Source organism: Cyphomyrmex costatus, unplaced genomic scaffold (genome assembly GCF_001594065.2).
Source record: "Cyphomyrmex costatus isolate MS0001 unplaced genomic scaffold, Ccosl1.0 scaffold1827, whole genome shotgun sequence".
Taxonomy (NCBI): Eukaryota; Metazoa; Arthropoda; class Insecta; order Hymenoptera; family Formicidae; genus Cyphomyrmex; species Cyphomyrmex costatus.
The window spans coordinates 47,707-69,809 of NW_017275855.1; the positions used below are offsets into that span (position 1 = coordinate 47,707).

The 22,103-nt window shown below is 34.1% G+C and overlaps 1 protein-coding gene across 1 annotated transcript in view; it reads right to left on the reverse strand.

The window, feature by feature from the left end:
- Positions 1 to 22,103, reverse strand: part of LOC108772314 (disintegrin and metalloproteinase domain-containing protein 10) — a 69,832-nt gene that overhangs the window by 28,083 nt on the left and 19,646 nt on the right. The window contains exon 4 of the mRNA XM_018537833.1: positions 12,493 to 12,611. Within this exon, the coding sequence (XP_018393335.1) occupies positions 12,493 to 12,611 (119 nt within the window). The remainder of the gene's footprint in view (positions 1 to 12,492; positions 12,612 to 22,103) is intronic.

Genomic DNA, 22,103 nt, shown 5'->3' on the forward strand with positions numbered 1-22,103 from the left:
GAGAGAGAGAGTACCTAATAATTAATTAATATATAATTTTTTAATAATTTATTGAAAAGAAAATCAAATATTTTATAATTATTAAATATAACAATAATAAAAAGACAAATGTTAATGATATAAAAATAAAATTGGTTCAAATATATTCTTGAATGACATTTTTGTATTGATATCAATTATTAGTTTTATTATTGTCAATTTGAGTCTTATATTGAGATGTAGTACGATTTAGGAAACTTGATGGATTTTGTAAAAATATCAGTTTAATCTTTATAATGCATATAATCTTTATATTGCAAATACGTACATATAGTAAATGTAAAATATTCTGCAATAAACCTTTTTTTTATAAAATACAAAAATTTATTTATTATAAAAAATAATTATCTTGTAAAATATAATGTGTCATTTACTACTGAAAAAAAAAAAATCCTTCGATCAAATAAATACATTTTTCATTTTGTTGAAATTAAATTTTTCTATTAATTATATATTTATTTCAATTACAATAAATGATTCATCAAATAAAAATAGTTACCATTAATTTTAAGATTAAAATATGCAACATTTAAAATAGGAAAAAATTTTATATGAAAATTAAAAAATATTTATTAATGAAGAGAATATATACTTTTTCAAAATAAGTAGTCGATAACAAAATATTATTTATTACAGTAAATAATTTCATTTATTTGAATTATAAAAAAGAATTTAGTTAATATCTTTAATTTAAAATTAAAAAAGCTGTTTTTATAAATTATGTGCGTACAACTATTGAACAAAAATGTACACACATAAATCATCACAATTCTCGCAAAATAACTAATATCAAAATAATAATTGCTATCTGCAAATAAAGTTATTATAAATAATTAATTCTATGAGTAAACAGATGAAATAAAAATAAAAAGATAATAATGTACTCTGATTAACGCTATCACCCGATACTTTGCAAATGTTCTCCCAAATTCGTTCATTGCACTCGTGAAAACACAGCTAATTACGATTGCGCGTATTGATCACCAGAATAAAATTTCACGGCACTTTGTATGACACTCCCGACGTTAATCGCAATCAGTGTTGCGAACTTTATCATTGTATATTACGATAGAAATACAATACGAAGAGTATACATGAAAAAAATTGTAGGAAGCTACGATTTGTTCATCCACAATGCTTGTCATAATTAATGCAAATGAACGATAATAACTATTATAATTAGAAAATAATTATGTTTCAATGCAACGGACACACGAAACGAATCATCCTCGTGTCTCAGGGCAAAAGTGACAATACGACGCGCAGCGACCTTGCCTGCCATAAACACCATGACCGACAGTTATGCCGTACATCCGACAGTTATGCCGCACAAAATATGTAACGTATTTTTAATTCCGCTAGCTAATAATCGTGCACTGTAATAACTAGGATAATACAACTACGTTTCGAGAGATAATACGATGATACACCGCGGAGCGGTTCGTGCCGTTATTTGCTCGCACGAGTCTCGAGGCCTTGTATACGCACAATGCGTGCTGTACACTGAAAAACGTACCAAGGTCATAAAATATTCGATACATCATGAAATAAATAAATGTAAAATATTTTTTTATTTCTCACATTTTAGAATAATTTAAATAAACTGCAGTTAGCACATATATTTTTTTATGCTGTTATATACATTTATGCATTATTTTGTGGATTTATTGTCATTGCCTACGACATATATGATATGATTAATTTCTATTTTAATAATGATTAATTGAGACAGCATTTTTTAATTTGAAAATTAAAAAAAAAATGCTGTAAACCTGAATTTTGCAAGATAATTTACTTAGACGTGTTTAAGGACTCTATTTTTAAATTCTTTAATATAGCTAACTGCTAAAATCGAGTTTGAAAAAATTAATTTAAAATAAGTATGCATTGATATCTTAATAAATTATCAGTCTGTCATATTTAATTATCAACATGCAGTATAAAAAAGACTATCATCCGATAATATGTTTTAACTTATCATATATAATTGCGGCGTAAAATAAGTTTCTTTTTTAATAATATCTCGAGAAAGATATAGAATAACACAGTTTTGTCGCTGTCTAATTTCACAATCAAGTAAACTCTTTAAATACAATATACGGTATGATAATTAATATTAAATTTCGAAACACTATCAATTAAATAAGCGTGTCAGAAATAGTCGGAAATAAAGCAAATTAACGCGGCAGAAATAATTTCAGTTTCGTAAAAGATGTAAGTAATCTGTTGTACGGAAAATAGTGTTATCTCCCAATTAAAGTCGTCGCAAAAGAGAGACTATAGAAGAGGATAATCAACAATCTCACCACTTTACGCGTATCGACAAGAACGAGTCATCTCGGTCTTACCGCTTTATGCATAAATGCGAATAAATTACGTGTCCGCTCCTCTTGGTGTCGAATTGCTTACAGACGGATCCTGTGCACTAAAGTTCGGTGTCGAGTGCAGCTTGACATTTGACCGTGAAGGATTAATAAAGTCTCGTCTCGTCTAGCTCGACCATATCGACGCTGTTCTATTATTACGTAAAAATACATTTTGCGAAAAAAATGCGTAGGCAGTGAAAAAGAATTAATCAAATAGACAAAATAAAATTTACAAAATTATCGACCGCTCTTATATGAATAAATAATTAAATATAAATAGAAGAGGTTCTCCAGCTTAAAAAAGTGGAGAGAAATCACGTGACTTTTCTTATCTCAATATAAGAAAACGAAGGATAGGTACAAAATGTCATTGCTATCTTATAAAAAATAAATAACAAATAATTCAAGCTATATAAATAATAATTTCTTATTAAAAAATATTTCTTTTATAATGAAAATGAATATTTATGTTGAAGGTATCGAAAAAAAATATTTCCAATAATTATTTAAATTTAATTTAGACATTAATAATTGCCACGTTTTAATTAATGTGACACAATTTTTAATTCATAAACATTTTATACTTTTACAATAATAAAATGATATGGAGAAATTTAATTTTTTTAATTCCAAAATGTTATTTAAACTTCATTCTTTTACATAACTCTTAAAAATTTTTATATGGTATTTTGAAACGTTTGTATTTTAAATTACATGAATTATTAAATATTATAAATCAACTAAAAACCAACTTAGACTCATAGCCTCTTTTATTTAAAATTTATGAAAATTTTACATTTTGTTTATAACCTTCTCATAAAAATTTAAGCTATTTTACAAAATTATTTAAACAAAACTACATTATCAATTACAAAAAATCTGAAAAAATTCAGAAAAGCCTACATATTAATTATAAACTTAGTCTGAATATTTGATTAAATTCTTAAATTATATGAGAAGATTGGAGAACCTCCTAAATATAACGAAATATTTCTGCGTTGACGGAATAGCGTTGTGCCGATACGCAAGTTGTTCAATTAACTTCATATTCAATTGTTTGAACGGGTAAGCAACTTTTTCTCAGTGTGCAAAGATATGTTTGCGCAGCGCAAGCAAATGGTTTTGCTACGAAAGCAAACATCGAGTAAAATACGTTATAGGTGCAGCAGTGCCTGTAGAGGTGTGTTTGAAATATACTAGCGTGTGAGCGAACAAGATGGATACGCTGTAAAGGTGCGCTTATATCGTAAAAGCGCGATTAAACCGACGTATTCGCGTTTGTACTACGCTGCGTAAACAAGAGAACAAAACGAGTATCAGTGAACGATTTGATTTGCCATAAACGTGCGTTTGCGGCATTCGAGAACGCGAGTGAATTCGCTAGAAAGGCATGTTACGCGAGCACGAACGATGGAGTTGATTCGCTGTGACACAGTAGAAAACGAACGTATCCATTCGTTCGCGTTCATACCATCAGTGTAGCGTTATACGGGCAACCGGGCAATCGTCAAAGAAGATATGCGCGTGGCACGAATGTCGATCCCGAAATTGTATGTAAAGGTACCCTGTTCAATACAGAATCTAAGCATTGGATTCCGATGTGAATTAAATGGTTCTATCGAGTAAGCCAGGACATTTCAAATATATATTTCATATACTGCGGTTACCGCTATATTAAGCTACATCATAATGTATCGACTCGAATCGGATAAAATATTAAAACGTAGTAGAGTATATAATAAAAAGAAATAATAAAGAAAAATTCAATCTAGTATATTTAGACATAAATAATCACAAAAATATACACAAGGATATTCCAAAATTTACGACTCAAATATACTATAGCGAGAAAATTATTATAATTATATAATAATTCTTTGATAACAAAAACTCCCGTACAATTCAAAATTAACTTGGAAAGAAAAAGGGCACTAGGAGTTAAGCGCAGATAACTTTAAATTTTAAAATTATTATATATAGTTATTTACAAACTTTTATTTTAAGCAATAGCTTCTAAGATATAACGGTTTAAATATGATTTATTACAGACTACATTGCTGTAAGTAGGTGAATCAAAGTTCACTAAAAGTTATCGTACGCACAATTAACTCATGGTTGTCTAATAGTCTGTAATTGACGTCTGTGAAGCTGGCCCCTCATTGTCAAAATTTTGAAAAAATAAGCAGAGTTCTGGTTGTCCCCCAAAGAGTTCGAACGATTATCCTTAATAATCATTGCGCTAAAACCGCAAACCAAAGGAGTTATAGCTCGTTGAAGTTGTAAAAATATCAAAATCTGAAACTTTAAGGTCCCAGAACTTTTCAGGTATTGATTTCACAGCAACAGTTATTAAGGATTATCGTTAGAACTCTTCGGGGGACTATCAGAACTCTCGAGAAAATAATGAATTTCCAAAATTTTTTTCCAAAAAATATAAAAGAAAATTTTTTTTTTTTTTTTTCATGGAAATTCGTCAATCTGATATTAGTTCTAGTAGCCCCCCGAAGAGTTCTAACGATTATCCTTAACAAGCGATGCTCTAAAATCAATATTTAAAAAGATATAATACTTTGAAGTTACAGATTATTAATTTTTCCAAGTCCACAGACGAAAAATATTTTTCTCGGAAATCCTGTGTTTTCTTCAGAGTTCTGGTAGCCCCCCAAAGAGTTCTAACGATTATCCTTAATAATCATTGCGCTAAAACCGCAAACAAAGGAGTTACAGCTCGTAGAAGTTGTAAAAATATCAAAATCTGAAACTTTAAGGTCCCAGAACTTTTCAGGTATTGATTTCACAGCAACAGTTATTAAGGATAATCGTTAGAACTCTTGGGGCGGCTACCAGAACTCTCAAGAAAACACCGGATTTCCTAGAAAAAAATTTTTCGTCTGTGGAATTAGAAAAATATTAATAATCTGTAACTTCAAAGTACTATATCTTTCTAAATATTGATTTTAGAGCATTGGTTGTTAAGGATAATCGTTAGAACTCTTCGGAGGGCTACTAGAACTCGTATCAGATTGCCGAATTTCTTTAAAAATAAATTTTTTTTTCTGAAAAAATTTTTTTGGAAAAAAATTTTGGAAATTCGTTGTTTTCTTGAGAGTTCTGATAGCCCCCCAAAGAGTTCTATCGATTGTCCTCTATAGATCAACGTGCTAAAATGAACGGTTTAGAAGTTATAGCTCTTCAAAGTTGCAGAATCGTGAAGTTGGCCCCCCCGTAATTTCAAATGGTGTTTTCGCTGCTTTAATCAATAGAACTCTTCCTAAATTTGATAGAGAACTCTAGAACTCTTCGGGGGGCAACCAGAACTCTGCTTATTTTTTCAAAATTTTGACAATGAGGGGCCAGCTTCACAGACGTCTGTAATTGATCATATTAAAATACTTATAGTCTCAAAAATTAATACTTAAATAGAAATATTTAAATAGCTTTTTTACTTAATTTTCCGAGAACTTTCTTGCTATAGTATTTTGAGTCGCGAATTTTAAGATATATTCGCACATAATTTTCACTGTTTTATTCTATTTTCTTTCGCTCGTTCAAGTATTATTACGTGATAATATATTTTACTGTTCCATTGATTTTTTCCTTAATTATCTTCTTTTTGGGTATATCGGTTTCATTCGAATATTTTATTTTTGTATTTGCATGCGCACGAGTTGTATCTTCATATACGTTCTATATGCAGCGCCAAACGAGCTTGGGAATATTGCACTAAGATCTGGTTCACTTGACGCAGGAGAAATTCATCTGCAGTAGGGTAAACGTTTCTATTGCGAGTACGGGTAACAGCTGGTGCTTGCGTAAAGTGTAAACGCACCTTAAGGCCACGGTTATGGATGCACGTTCCGACCGAAACTCATCCGGATGAATTTGTACCAGACGTCGGAACTAATCAAATACGGTAAATCAAGTCAAGATGATTTTGGATTACTTGCTTCAGGCTACCCCGTTTTCCCTACAGTTATCGACGTTTTAAAATAAGATCGTTGTTCGTAATCATTTTGTTATTGTTGTCACAAAATAAAATTTACCGTACCGTAAACAATTTACCACACAAATTACGCTTCTGTCTCAATTAAGAATTTACTTAGAATTGCTTATTTCGAAAAAAGTTCTATTATTTATATAGAATTCACACGGAGTTTTTTTTGTAAGAACTTTTTTTACGCTACGTATATATCCTGTCTTTAAAATAAATATTCATTATTAGACTATAATGTCCATATGTACCCATAGTATTCAACGGCGAATGCAAAGTTCCGGGATACTCCATATAACGCGAGATCTGATCACGTAGCGTGTAATTACCTTCACTTATCTCGACACATTTAATTAGTTCTGATCGGCAAATTCCTATGCGCGTTCACTATGCCATAACCCGCATGCAGTGTACTATCTACAACTATAATCCTTAAGTTATCCAGGAGATACTTATATATAGGTTCTTAATTCCGTTTATAATATTCCGAAATATAATAAAAAGAAAAGATTAATATTAGGGAAACAAATTAAGAGATCATTAATTAAATACAATGAAATTAATAAAAGTATATATAGAATAGAATAGGATACAAGTATCTCGGCAATCAACCTTTTCAATAAATTCGTCAGTCATTCTACATAAAATAAGAGAAGTAAAAATAATAATTAATTAATTAATTATTTCGCAATATAATATAGTATATATAAAATATATATCGAAACAAATGCAAATAATTTGGGGTGAGACTACAACGTGTAATTTTAGATACATCTCGGTTAATTGTATCGCATAGACGACCGCCGACAGTTAATAAAACGGATGTGATTAATACATCCAGTTGAAATGAAGCTAATTCTACGGCTACTATATAATCAAATACTAAAGTGAATGCAGGCAAACCCGATGGAATCGTAATTATATCTCAACTTGCGAATGCAATTACAATAAATGAGTTGGAATGTAGCTCTCTCGTCTGCCAGTTCAAACGGATTTTCCGGTAGAAATTTGTCGGCGCGCAAGAAACGCTCGTTGGAAATTCGCGTACGACGCCACCAACCGCGGCCTAAGTCGTCGAAGTGAAGATTACGACGTTCGGATATTACTCACGGCAAGACGCTATTACGGCTGGGTTCAACTTCCCCGCAATCCCGATCACCGAAACGACGGCGACGACGGTCTCGATTCACGATCCGGCGAAGCGACGAGGCCGCATGCACGATCAAGTTTCTGGCCCGTTCGCGAGCTTGCGGTTACGTTTAGTTCGCCGTGCGGCGAAATTATAGGTACCACGCGGACCCTTCTCCCTCCCTCCCTCCCTCTCTCTCTCTCTCTCTCTCTCTCTCTCTGCTTTTCTCTTCCTCTCTCACATATTGTCTGCTTCTATTGTTCGATATATGTGTCCGTCTGGTTCCTGCTGAAACGCTTACGGGGCTCGAACGATGCACTAGTAATAACCATCATCGATTCAGGCAATGTCGTATCTGCGTTTCTGTCAGTTTAACCATTAATTCTTACGGATGAAATTTTTAATTCATTATCAAAGTTTAAAGTCGCAATTGGTAATGTAGCCGACTCTCGTAATTTGGATCAATTCGAACACAAAATCGTAACATCTAAAATTATAATTATTTATAAGTTAAACGTATGTGTGTGGCAATTTGATTTATTCTAACATCACACGCTTAGTTGATGAACGTTAAATTATATTTTTTTATTTATCTATAAAAATAGACAATATAAATCTTAAACGTGTATACAATGTATTATTTTTAATAGACACAGAAAAATATCGCCATATAAAGAAGATAATCTCTTTTACATGCAAAAGAAAAACAAGCAAAATTACCGGTTATTTAATATTCTCTTGATTCTTTTCGCGGAGCGTAATTATTAGAATAAAAATTTATAAAAATAGATTCCAAAGTTTTATTATACTGTAACGCAAATAATTGTGATTCGCAAAGATTGAAGAGATTCTCGCTACAAAGAAAAAAAACCGATTTATAAAAATCCTTCGGTCTTTAAATCCGTGGATTTATACATATAAATCCTTCACTCTTTATAAATTCAATGGTTTCAGTCACAACCATAGACGTGTATATTTATTTTCGCAGAGCGTAATTATGAAAATAAAAATTTGTAAAAAGAGAGACATCAAAATTTTATTATACTGTACACTGTTAAAAGTTAAAAATATATTGTTAAATTTAATCTAATTTAAGTCGTCACTGTTCATCGATATATCGTTATTATTATATTAAATCTAAATAAAATAACGATATATTTTAAATAGAAGCAGTGTGGCGACTTAAATTAGGTTAAATTTGACATTATAGAATTAAGTGTAATGAAAACGATTGCGATTCTCGAAGATTGAAGAGATTCTCGTTACAAAACAGACCGATTTGTAAATCTATCGCTCTTTAAATCCCTGGTTCCAATGTTTCTAGTCACAACCATGGACATACGCTTACTTCCCATCGAAAGTCTATGGGTCTGTACTAACCCCTTATTCGTGACCCCTTCGGTACAGTAACCACGCAGTGTTATCTCCAATAGGGGAATCTGGCACGTTTCCAAACAACGAGAAACTACAACGGCGATAGCTATGACGAAAATGAGATCCCTAGTTTAGTGTAACGACGAGAGTAAAATAACGCGCTATCCGAAAATGTCAATTGGCTATAATCCATAGAAAATCCTATAACACAATAATCGTTTACAATATTCAATGACGACTATACTTATTATAAAAGGAAAAAATCGCCGCGCAATCGCAAGCAATATGATTAAAAAATAATATATAACGTATATCTGTGTCGTTGAAAATACGAGGGAAATAACGATGGAGGAATCTATTCACACACAAAATTCCGAGCTCGTTTTTGCAAATCCGGACGCAATGGCCTCTCGCGTTCTCTTCGCAATGCGCCAAACAGTACCTCGCGCGATTCACGCGCGCGGCTCTCAAATAATTTCGAATTGAAATCGAGAACGGCGCAGCTTGCATTTCCGTCCATTGTACGTCGCGCATTCCGATGCGTTCGCGGCGAGGCGCACGCGACCCGCTTCGAGATACGCTCGTCCGAACGCGAAATTTATTTCTCGATTTCGCTCCGGGTCGCGACGAGAGTCGCGGAAAGTTACGTTAGGGGAATATTTGATACTGGTTGGGCGTGCAGGGCGTCACCGATCGATCTGACCGACTCTTTTTCAGTCTTCCGTGAGAGCTTACCCCTGTTATTATTACTTCCTCTATTATTACTGGTTTTATCATTATTTACCAAGCCTTAATTGCGTTGACTATGAAGGAAGTAAAAAAATAAGTGATAATGTTACCTAACTCTCAAAATAGTATTAGTAGATTCTATAAGAAATTATTGTATTTTTATTGTTAGCAGACCCTATTTTTTCGATCATATATAAAAGATTCTAAAAATAATTTAACAATTTAAATTACCAAGAATCGGCATTGTTATTAATGCGCTATAAATATTATTATAAAACCTATATTTTAAAATCTATAATGTCTTGCTGGTAAGAAATAAAAGAGAATAGCTCGGAAGCATCTGTTACTTATTGTGAAAAGTACAGTTTAGTAAAAAGATATTAAAAGCAATCGAAACTCGAAGGAGTTTAATTAAACAGAGAAGATACGAGTTTTAATAATCTACATGGCAAAAAGAAGCTCTTACTTTGATTAATTTGATGTCAAAACGTTACTTCAGCAAACTTTTCCTTTAAAGTTTAAAATTATCAGGATGTTTCATATTGAAAATTACTGCCAACGCACAAAGGATCCAACCAAGTCTTTTCCCATACTCGTCAAGTTGAAGAATGTAAGATTCCTAATCGTAATTTCCTGCAACATGCTGTGTTCGAAAGAAATAAGTACACCCAGTTAATTACACAGATGTAACTAGATACGATGTACTAATAAATCATTAAATTGTTTTTTTAAGGACCAATCAAGAAGGATTATTTCACCAGACGCTCTCGTATCTGACTCGCGTAACGCGGAACAAACTCAATTATTTATGGGCACATTAGCAACGCGAACTAACGAGGGCGTGCTCAATGAATTACTGAAATCGTATTCAGCCGGAAAACCATCTGCGGTTATGCAATGACGTTAAACAAAGCGTTAATCCTCTGATGCACGTTGGGAGTCAAAATAAATCCCCGTGCGTTGCACATAATTTACTTGTCACGCGTGTAGTTTTGGGAATATTGGCTTATTAAGATACAAAGGGTATCCCAAAAGACCGCTATGTAAAGATAAGAAAAATCAGTTTTGAACGTAACTTTCCGAGTTTTCAGATATTTCCGCTGTTTGCATGCTGAAATCTCGTGGGTTCGGAGAAATCGATAGAAAAACCGATGAACATTAGAGAACCTTATTTTTATTTAAGTTAAAGCACGAAGTTTTATAACGTACGTACGGCTTAATTTATTAAAATAGTTACTTTCCATGTTATACGTATATTCGAAAAATATATTAAACTAAATGTAAATTATTGTGATAATTATAAAAGTTGGAGATGCTCCTCGGCTGAACTGCTCGCAGAAAAGTAACATTCGATAAAATCACAATAAATGCATTCGTTATTAACAAAATTTCGCCAACAGTACACCGAAAAACACTAAAGTTTAGTAAATATTTGTTTAAATAATTCTAAGGAAATATTTTTACTAAATTTTATTTGATACAAAAACCATTAATTTAATTTAACTATCACTTTTTTTTATCGAGTATTCATTTATTGTAAGTAAACGTTTACTTAGTACTATTAAAAAGAATCTGAATTAAGATTTAGTAAATTTTTTTTCAGTGTATATTATCTATACTTTTTACGCTCGCAATTCTTCATTAAATTAAAACTCGTTTGTGCTCAAATTGCTATTTCACCGCGTGCCGATTGTGGAGAGAGAAACCAGAATTCAATTATAATCAGGTAGAACCTTTTAGTAATACGAAAACGGATAAAGTGCATCAAAGGATTAAACAAGGCGCCCTCAGGTACGCCGAAGCTTGCGCTCTTACCGGGGCGGCGAATGTTGCACATATGCCAAGCGGAAACCGCCTCGGAATAGTGGACAGGGTGGTCGCACGCTATCCATCACGAAAGTTGAAGTTGAGGGATACCGGCTAATTACTTTGTCGGCGGATATACGCGCACGCTCGTCGACGTATAATACCACACCTAATCTCAAAATGTGCTGACACTACTTTACTCTTTCGCCCGCGATCGCGCGCTGCCGCCGGCTTAATGACGGTAATGCGCCACGTTTACGCAATGTAATTCCGGTACGCAGAGAATAAGCGTATATAAATATTGATCCGGTTGCTGCAATGACTATCAACAGCGCTCTCAGTGCGCCGCTCTATGACGTTGACATATAGGACAGAGAGAGAGAGAGCGCGCGCTTTGAGATTATCGGATTGTTGAGATTATCCCAAGATAATCTCGAATCAAAATCCCCGGCTCGGTTGCGACATTATCTGCCAGCGTAATTAGTTCCTTTTGACACACACGTTTGGCGCTTTATCTTTAAATCAACGCGAACAATCGATCTTTTATATGTATAGCACGGATAAATATCGGAGAAAATAGATTTTCCATTACCAATTGCACATAACCGCTACGTGTTATAAAAATGTTAATAATTATTATATTATTACACAAGAGAATGAAAAGATAATGCATAATATTCATATCATAGTTCTCCGTAAAATTATTCTATTTTTGTTATCACTGTATCGAATATTAAATTAATAACCGCGACGGAATGTGAGCTACAGCGACCAAATCGTTAAATAATTTCAACAAAAATTATCCCAGCGTTAAAATGGTATCGATAACGCAACGAGAGATAATAATTTAATGCGTATGTAATGAGATGAGAAAAATTCTATATAAAATACATGAAGAAATATAAAATACGATTTAATTCGAGTCAATTTTAACACAGTATATTTGTGCTAATTTAATCACGACATTTGACGATTGTATCGAAGCAATCCGTTAAGAGCTATTTTGTGTTTTCTTCGATCGACGAAGGAAATAAATAGTATTTTGTAAGCGGACTTACCCAAAACAGTGCCGACGTAGGAATGCGATGTGTCGAAGGATATCGGTCCATTCGTGCTCTCGAAGGATACATCTTTGCTAAACAGGCTCGCGTCACGAAACAAGCGTATCGTCCAGGATCTGCAAGATAAATCGCGATTGTGAAATACTGGAGAATTTTTTTTGAGACGGGAAAAGTAATTATCGGCGTTTCTCGCGTGCCGTAATATCGGCACGGCTCGCTCCGGATCATTACGCAGAAGGCCGATAATCTGGTAATAACATGAATAAAGGAAAAGGAATCGTCGGAGCAAAACAACAAAGTATTAAGTGTGTGTATAACGTACTACGATTACGAAAGACTGTATCTTGTTTATTTACGTGAACTACTTCCAAAGGAATTATTTCGAGTTTAATTTTAGAGAAAGATTTACCAAATATCTTCCCAACGTCGAATGGTAGCAAAGTACAGTGGATTCCTCGCGTAGCTGTAATGTTCGAAGTGCAACGTTTTACATGGAAACAAAGGATTGACAAAGGATTCTAGAGTACGGTATTATTGTATACAGTTAGAATGTCGAGCTAAAATCCTCGACCATCTCACCGGATTTATAGAAAAAAACATATTACTTTAACTGAAATATATATAAGCCGATATCGGCTGGTACAAGCTCTCTATACAGTATGTCTATTTGATCGCGCACGAAAGAGGGAAATAACGCAAGTATGTAGAGAATAAATATCTTGATTTCTCTCCATCGCGGCGCAATATCATTCTCGAGCGATACTTTGTATGAAATGTCAGGTCAGCCCATAAGTTCATGCGTACTTGTTATGTGAATATATTTTAATCTGTATACGCGGAATAAAACAACTCGTAAAACGACAACAAAACTATCGATAACAAAAGAACCTGCATCGATGATTTAAAAAAAAAAATAACATTTTAAACATCCGAGTTATATTGAAAGTATATATACGCTAATATTATATATTTCAACGAAATATCGGAGAGAACTCTGATATAATTTAAAAATCAAATTCTCTCAAAATAATTCTTGCCGGTAACGTGAATTTTCGCAATCATGACGCTTATCGTTTCCCATTCCCTGCAAATGTATTCGCGAGATTGATCTGATATGATGAATGTCTCGCACAATTTCAAGACATGACGTTCGAAACCTTCGAACCTCTAAAGACAGCTTAAGCTCAAGACGAAACCATGTAACATCATATAGGTCGAAGTGGCTTCTCGCCACCAACGGATTCAGTGCTAAATATACACACGCTCTTTCGCTCCTGCAAGTGGCATTTACGTAACAAATCCGTCTTTAACAAGATCAAAATCGATTAAGATTGACGTTCGCGCCATCGAATTCCGCAGAGTACGAGAAACGGATTAATATCATATGTAGACGCGCGACGTTCACCAATGCGACATTCAATTATGACAAAGCGGCCACAATCCACATGGCAGAAATAAATTATAATCTAATGCGGAAGCGAGCGACGTGTATGTATTTAATCTCTTTTATTTTAAATTTTTAGGAATAAAATTTCACTCTTAAAAATTCCAAAAAAGTGGTAAATACACCAATCTGATAGAATGAATGTTTTCACTCTTAGAGAGTGAAGAATCCCTTCAAGCGAAAGTCAATTTTAAATCTAGTCTCTATCTCTATCTCCCTCTCCTCTCTCTATAAAATAAATAATTTCACTGTCCGAAAGAGGAGACGGAAATTTTATACCGGTAAATGTTAAGTTTTAGCACAATATATGTGGGGCATTCCATACCAAGTGTGCCATCGAAAACTTTTGGATTTTTTATTTGGTTGAAATTTTGATATATTATAGTACGCATCGCAAGAAACTCCACCCTCCAAAAAAAAGTTGTACACAAAAAAAGATTGTAGTACCCCCGAGTGATTATTTTTTATTATTATGAAAAATATAATAAAAATAGAGTGGACAAACGTGGACAAACAGTGGACAAACGAATGCAATAATGATTTTACCAAAATTCGCATTTAGAGGTGCCGACTTGTCAGAGCAGATCTGTGAAGTTGGCACTCTTAAGTGTGAATTTTGATAAAATCATTATTGCATTTGTTTGTCCACTGTTTGTCCACGTTTGTCCACCCGTTATTTTCGTTTGTCCACCCTCCAAAAAAAAGTTATACAAAAAAAAAAATTGTAGTACCCCCGAGTGATTATTTTTCATTATTATGAAAGATATAATAAAAATAGGATGCACAAACGAAAATAATGAGTGGACAATCACGTGCGCGTTGTGGACAAACGATTCCCGTACATAATTATGAAAAATAATCACTTGGGGATGCTACAATTTTTTTTGTGTATAACTTCTTTTTGGAGGGTGGACAAATGAAAATAACGGGTGGACAAACGTGGACAAACAGTGGACAAACGAATGCAATAATGATTTTACCAAAATTCGCATTTAGGGGTGCCAACTTCACAGAGCAGCTCTGTGAATTACTAAATTTGATTCGTTTTACCCATAAAACTTTCCTACTACGTTTTACGTTTCTATGGGCAAAACTAATCAGTAATTGTACATGCAAGCTTAATTCTTGCATGCAAAAGTGTAGCCGTACTCTTACAAATGAGATTGAACAATAATAACAATTTATAAAAATGAAAAATTATATTGTAAAAAAATTCATAATAAGAAAACGATAATTTTAGTATAAAAGTAATATCAATCACGGAAACACTTTTTTTTTAAATAGGTAAGTATAAAAAATAAGTTATTACATTAAGAATAAACCGAAAATTTTAGGAAATGAAAATGTCACGAGTTATATCTATATAGTATTTTACAGTGTAAAAAAATGCTCAATTGAAAAAAAATTAATTCGAAAAAAAATAGAAGGAAAAATTTGCCCACGATTAAATTAGTCTTAAAAATCATCAAATAAATCTAAGTTTTTATAAGAATTTTTTTAAAAAAATTAAACGTGTCATACTTTAAAAAATTAATAATTTGTTACATTAAATAAAAAAAAAAATTAAGAAACAATTTTGAAACTTTTCTTGATATTTTTTGAAATCTAGAGAACAAAACACACAATTTAAAAAAAAAAACGTTTTATTTGGATTATTTTCCGCAAAGTTATTGGCATTTAAAAATTGAGAATTTTGAAAAATGCGAATTTTGGAAAAAATTCATATCTCATGACTATGTTGATAAAAAAATTCGAAAAAAATCATGGTAGCTCCTCGCGACGGGTACTATAATATATCAAAATTTCAGCCAAATCAAAAATCCAAAAGTTTTCGAGTGGCACACTTGGGATGGAATGCCCCATATATATAATAAGGGCAAAGAGCCAATAATGTAAAAATCGTATTTAATTCAAATGATCATAATATAATTACATAAGCAAAATAAACAAATCTATACGTTTCGACTTTGGAAATTTTATTTCCAAAAATTTAGAGTGTTCTTCTATACTTTGAAACTTTAATTTAATATAAAATTTAATGAAATTGAAACATAATAAATATAAATACCTTAATGAATTTAATAACAGTTTTATCCTCCGCATATGTCATATCAAATATTATATTGCCCCGCAAAAATATTGCAATAAATTATAAAAGCGGACATTTCAAGAAAGATGAAACTTGAAAGCGTGGAAATTAAAATACTGAAAAATAACGCAGGTGTAGAAAAGTTATTGACGTTTTCATAAATATTCGCTTCCCAAATGATGTAATATGCCATAGAAATATGAGCAAAAACAGAATTGCGCAAAATAAATTGTTGCTTCAAATGTAACATCAAAACCTTTTCAATATAAAAATGAGGAAATCCTATCTATTTTTACAGAAAAAAAATTTACGGTTGAAACACGATAATATTCGTTTTTTCCTTATAGAGAGACGAATATTATGTATGTCATAATAGTTTGTGTACGTATTTTCTGTGAAAATAAATTCGGTTGTATTACTATATTCCGCACAAAATGCAGCAGCGAATTAATTATGGAGGAGACACTTTTTTGCTAGGACGATATAAATATGTATAATATTAGAACATGGTAAATTGAAACGTATGCCCGAAGAACTCATTAGTACTTTCATAAACATGCTTCGCGTATGTTGGTTATTTTATTTATAACCAAAATGTATCTATTTAGTTAAATATATACCGTACTTGCGCTTTGCAAATATACTTTATACATATACATAAATTAAATACATCGCAACATATGTATTTAACAAAGACTATATCAAGATTATATTGTAAAATCGCATATTACAAAATACGGTAATAAAATAATATTTGTATAATATTAACGTTGCAAAAACAAACGCGGATATAAACTAGATTTCACTAATTTACCGTGTTGACAATCCATAAATTGTTTGCCATTTTACTCAAAATATTCAATTATTGAATTGCTCTTTGCTTTATCTCTGGATTTTACATAGTTAACTGCGCTCTCATTTATAATTTTATTTTTACCCTCTGTTACAAATCTTTACTTGCTTAAAAAGTAACTCCATTTATAGCACAAAAATAATCGCTGCGATAAAGTCATCGCATGACAGGTGACTGACGTACGATGACAATCAAAGGTCGATGAGAAACTGGTGGTCATTGCAAGATGTGATGGAATAACGGCGTGATTGTCATTGAACAAAACCGTTGCTAGACTTATGCGACTTTCACAATGACGATGCACAAATACATGACATGCTTCCGGATATCTCGTGAAAGCCCGATTCCACGATGATGCTGAATTTATATAGAAGGTCAAGCGAAATCGACAGAATGCAATTCACGTTTAAATGACTTGCACACTGAATATGCAAAATATACCTAAAATATAAAGCTGTTCGTGAAACGTTATTCTTTGATTAATTAATACTCAATTCTTTCTGAATATCAATAATTCGATAACATTTTTGATTATAGCAAATCATTCTTAAAAAGTTACATAATTATTAAAAAATATATTTAAAAAACAAGAAAATCAATTTTCTTTACATAATTAAAATGTCTTATTTAATCCTGGTATCATACTTTATAACGCAATGTAAAGTTGTCAGTTTTTAAAAATATTATTGTATTTTAAATATATCATCGTAATTAATTTCACTTTTCTTTTTAGAAAGATGCTCGTATGCTTTTGAAAAAAAAAAAATATAATTTCATTTATAAAGGGTGAAATTCTTAATGCGTCATCAACAAAGATTATTTGCGCAGTTATATTTAGAGATCTGCCGCGCCGGGACGATCGTTAATTCTTTTCGCAGCATTTGTTATCATAGTAGTGCGAAGACACCGAAGGAAGAAACGACTTTAGCATACCCGGCAAAAAGACGTTAAAACGCTGGATTACCATAAAGATATACAGGGCTAGAGTTGGGACGCATTACGCGAAGAATTAGGAGAAGCATAACAATTAGTCGGGACTCTTTATAGCGCACACACTGCTGCTTCCGCGACAATCATTTTCATAATCCGACGTCGGCTGCGCGGACCGCGCATTAAATCGTCAGCTTTGTCTTGGGAGGCTCGTTGTGTTATATCTTTGCAGTATCGCGAAAAAGTCGTTTAAGTGCCGCTTTCATCGCCCGAAGCTGCTGTATAAAAGACGAACTCTCGTTGCATCCGCCATAATCTCTCGTAAGTTTGTATACAAGACGTTCTAATTAAAGCGCTTACTATCACTCGTCGGATAACAGAAAATGTGCCGTAAAAAAAGAAAACCCAGTATAAAATAAAGGGCCGTTAAAAGAGATTATTAAAGCATTAAAATATCGACCGCTTTTTATTTTCGCGTTAAAAATTTGTTCTACTTAAAGTTTAACTAATATACATATATTCAATCTCTCAAATGAAAAAGGTCTAATGGGATCGCGCCATCAAGAAATTAAATTTTCCTCGAGAAAAACTCGACGCCAGATTCCTTTGGCAGAAGTGGAACTCTACTGTACACTTCCTTCCTCGAATCTATTCTATCAATCAAGTTTTAGATAAACTTCGCTAATGCAGGCAAGCAGTCTCCGTATATCCCAATTATCATAAATATTTCTTATTGTATAAGTAATCAAGAGATTAAAGTGTGTACAACAGATTAACAGTTTGATGTTAATGACATTTTAAAAAATTATATATTAAAAAACAAATCGAAAGAAAGTTTTAAAAAACTCGAATTGCGCCCCTCGTATTTATTAATTTCACAATCCTAACTCTTCTCCTAACTATAATATTACGAAATATATATCCGTATATTAACGCAATCGGGAAATCTGCAGTTTATTAATTCGATGATCGCGCTTCTTTGTAACGATTACGAGCTACAACGACCCCGTGCCGCGAAGCGGAAAAATAGTTCGCATAATTTCCCAGTCTTTTTTTCCTCGAGACTAAAACTTTCGCGTATAACGTTTATTTTCATAATGATTATAAGCGCCTGATATTTACTACGTTTATTTTCATAACGATTATAAGAACACACGCGCGTGCGACTCGTTGCGCCGCGCCGGAGGGTAAATTTCGCCATTTTTGCCACGCTTCCGCAACGGAGGAGTCCGCTTTATTGCATTGAAAGAGACAACGCGTGTCTTCGGTGGCAGAGGGTGGAACACACGGGTTTGACCGTGTGCTCTTTAGCTTTTATATAACCGCCCATAACATCGCCCCCGTATGCACGGCGAAACGATGCGTTGGCTTCGCTGAATGCTATATCCCGCGTGCCCACGTACGGGAAAACTGGATCCGCAACATATGAGAGAGGTGCGCCGAGGTACATGGTCTATTCATGCGCCGAGTCTTCCACCGAGAGGCGAACGCGCGGTTAGAAAAGTGAGAAGGTGTCGCCTGTACATAATATCTATTCCTGGCTTATAACCGTACCCGCTTCCCGAGACTAGGTATATACTAAGAAATCGCTGAGGACATAACGCGAAAGTTTATTCTCTCATGTGGCTGAATCGAACGAAACCGGTAAAACTATCGCGAGAATGGTTGGAAAACATTTATAAAAATGTAAGGAGAATATACTTATGTTTGCAATGTAGATATGTTCTAAACGAGCGAAATATTATTCTCAAAATTTCGCCGAGATAAAAGAAGGCTGCAGATTAAATAAAACTTTGTAATAGAGATGTTGATAACCTTTTCTACACAATACATTTTTGAAAGCCTTTAGTAAAACAGTAAAAAGCTGGAGCGGGACAAAAAAGATTTAGATTACAGAGTTAAAAAAAACAATATACTTTTTCTATATACACGCGCTAATGTCCTGATATTATAAATATTTCAGAAAAGAGTACATACACATTACATTCTGTTTATATAAAGCAAAAATACTGTTTTTCTAATTCTGCAATCTGGAGCTCTTTTTTGTCCAGCTGCAATCTTTTTACTATTATATTTTAATAAATACTTTCAAAATATTTTTTGGAAAGTCTTTATTAAAATATAATAGTAAAAAGATTGCAGCTGGACAAAAAAGAGCTCCAGATTGCAGAATTAGAAAAACAGTATTTTTGCTTTATATAAACAGAATGTAATGGAAAGGTTTTTAACATCTCTATTACATTATCAAATAGAGAGCTATATATATATATATATATTCTATTGTAAAAAGAGTAAAGTATCATTCAAAAAAGTCCAATAAGCTGCAGTATTCCTTTTTTAAACTACAGATTTTGATCTTCCAATCTTTTTATAAAACTAACTCTTTCGTAACTTCCTCGCAGTTCCAAAATATTTTATAAGGATTAACCGGAAATTGACACGTAATAACGTAACGATCCAATAATAGAATAAGAACGGAGCTCTTTGCACGTTATCCGATTATTTTTATAATCTGTCTCGCGGAATTCAGAGCAAACGAAGACGACGTAGGACAAATATATCGCGGTCTAATCGCGTTTCGCGGACAATGCCGCGACGGAATTCACGAAAGACGAACGGCGGGGACTTCCCTCGCAAGAGCATGAGAATAAACCAGCGACTTTGCTGCGATATGGCCAATAAATTCGCTTGGTCGCACAGCGACCCACACAGAAGAAGGGGGAAGGAAAATCGTACAATACTTGACTAGAACGGCCACCAAAGTGGAGAGGCCGCTACGACGAGAACGACAACGTGTGTGCCACACAGAAACTCTCTCTCTTCTTTCTTCTCCTCTCCTCAACTATTATCTTGCCAGTTTGTACCAGGTGCAGCGGGGTAGAAACGCCACTGTCTTGCGGTGGCGACGGGGGACGACGGAAGGATGTTGCGCGGGCGCTTGATACGACGGCGACGACGACGACGACGACGACGAAGGATGGAGGGAATCGCGCACGGCGCACTCCTGCTTTACATTTTATTGCCCGACGTGGATTCGACCGATTTACATAAAGAGACGAACGTTGTAGTTACATTGGCGGACTGTGAAAGCGACCAGGGGAGAGGAGGAAGAAGAAGAGAAGGTGGAGATCGAGGGATGTTTCTCATGTCTCCTATACCAGTTTGAGAAGGGCTGCGTGCCGTTTGTCGCCCAGGACGAGAAATTTGCGATGCAGGAGGTGTGTGAAACGCGAATGCCAATACGTATCTCCTTCCTCTCTCTCTCTCTCTCTCTCTCTTACTCTTCCCCTCCTCCCTCTCTCTCTCTCTCTCTCTCTCTTTCTCCTTCTCTTTTTCGCTATTCTAGTTGGCTTTTTCTCATACTCATTTATTTAACATTCCCCGGACAGTTTTACGTAGGAAATTCTTCGTGAACTAAAATTCTTTCGAGACTGATACTCCCCGGAATTGCTGGAACGTAGGACGGTAGCGAATATTGTGTGCTCGACGGAATGCACAGTCGTATGATAATAGCCGAGTCGTAGCGCAATGAAATAAATGGCCCGTAACCAGGCAATCGCGATCGATTGTGACATAATTGACTACTCTGTTAAAAATTGCACGACTATGCAAAGAGCGTTTTCTATTTACATGTAAAAAATTGAAATTTATTAAACATACACTGATTCATACTTTGTTCCATTAATGTTTACTCCCGCTCTAAGCGAGGATACAAAGGACATCGCATCTTTTTTCCAGAGGAAGACGTCAACTATTCCTAACACACAGACCAGTTGCGCTAACATCGCCAACGTCCTAATTCCACAACTTTAAGGGGACACACGTAAAGCAACGGATTTCCTCTGCGGCAAATTTTCGAAAGTAACGAGTAATCACGCCAGCGAGAGACGCGAAAGAAGGACAATGACATCACGTTATCGTTATCGTTATCGTCGTCGTCGTCGTCGTCGCAATTAGTGGTAATTACACGCGTCTAAATCCAGCACGAGGAAATCACGGAATTCGACTTCGCTCGTTCCTTGACTCCTCGACTTCGCCGAGAGGATCGCTCTCTCCTTTCTTTCTTCCTCTTCCTCTTTCCCTCTCCAGGGTGCCGCAAATCCTCCGGACTGTCGGATCAAGAAGTACCCGCCAGTTAATTAGCTTAACGTCTATGAATTACGGGCGAAATTTCCTCGAGAACTTGTCTCCCTTTCCTTTTCCCAACGGGGAGGGGGTGGAAGGAGAGTAGGAAGAAAGGAGAAATGACGCCGATGGGCTCGTCGTGCGTAAACCATTTCTACTACCGAGTT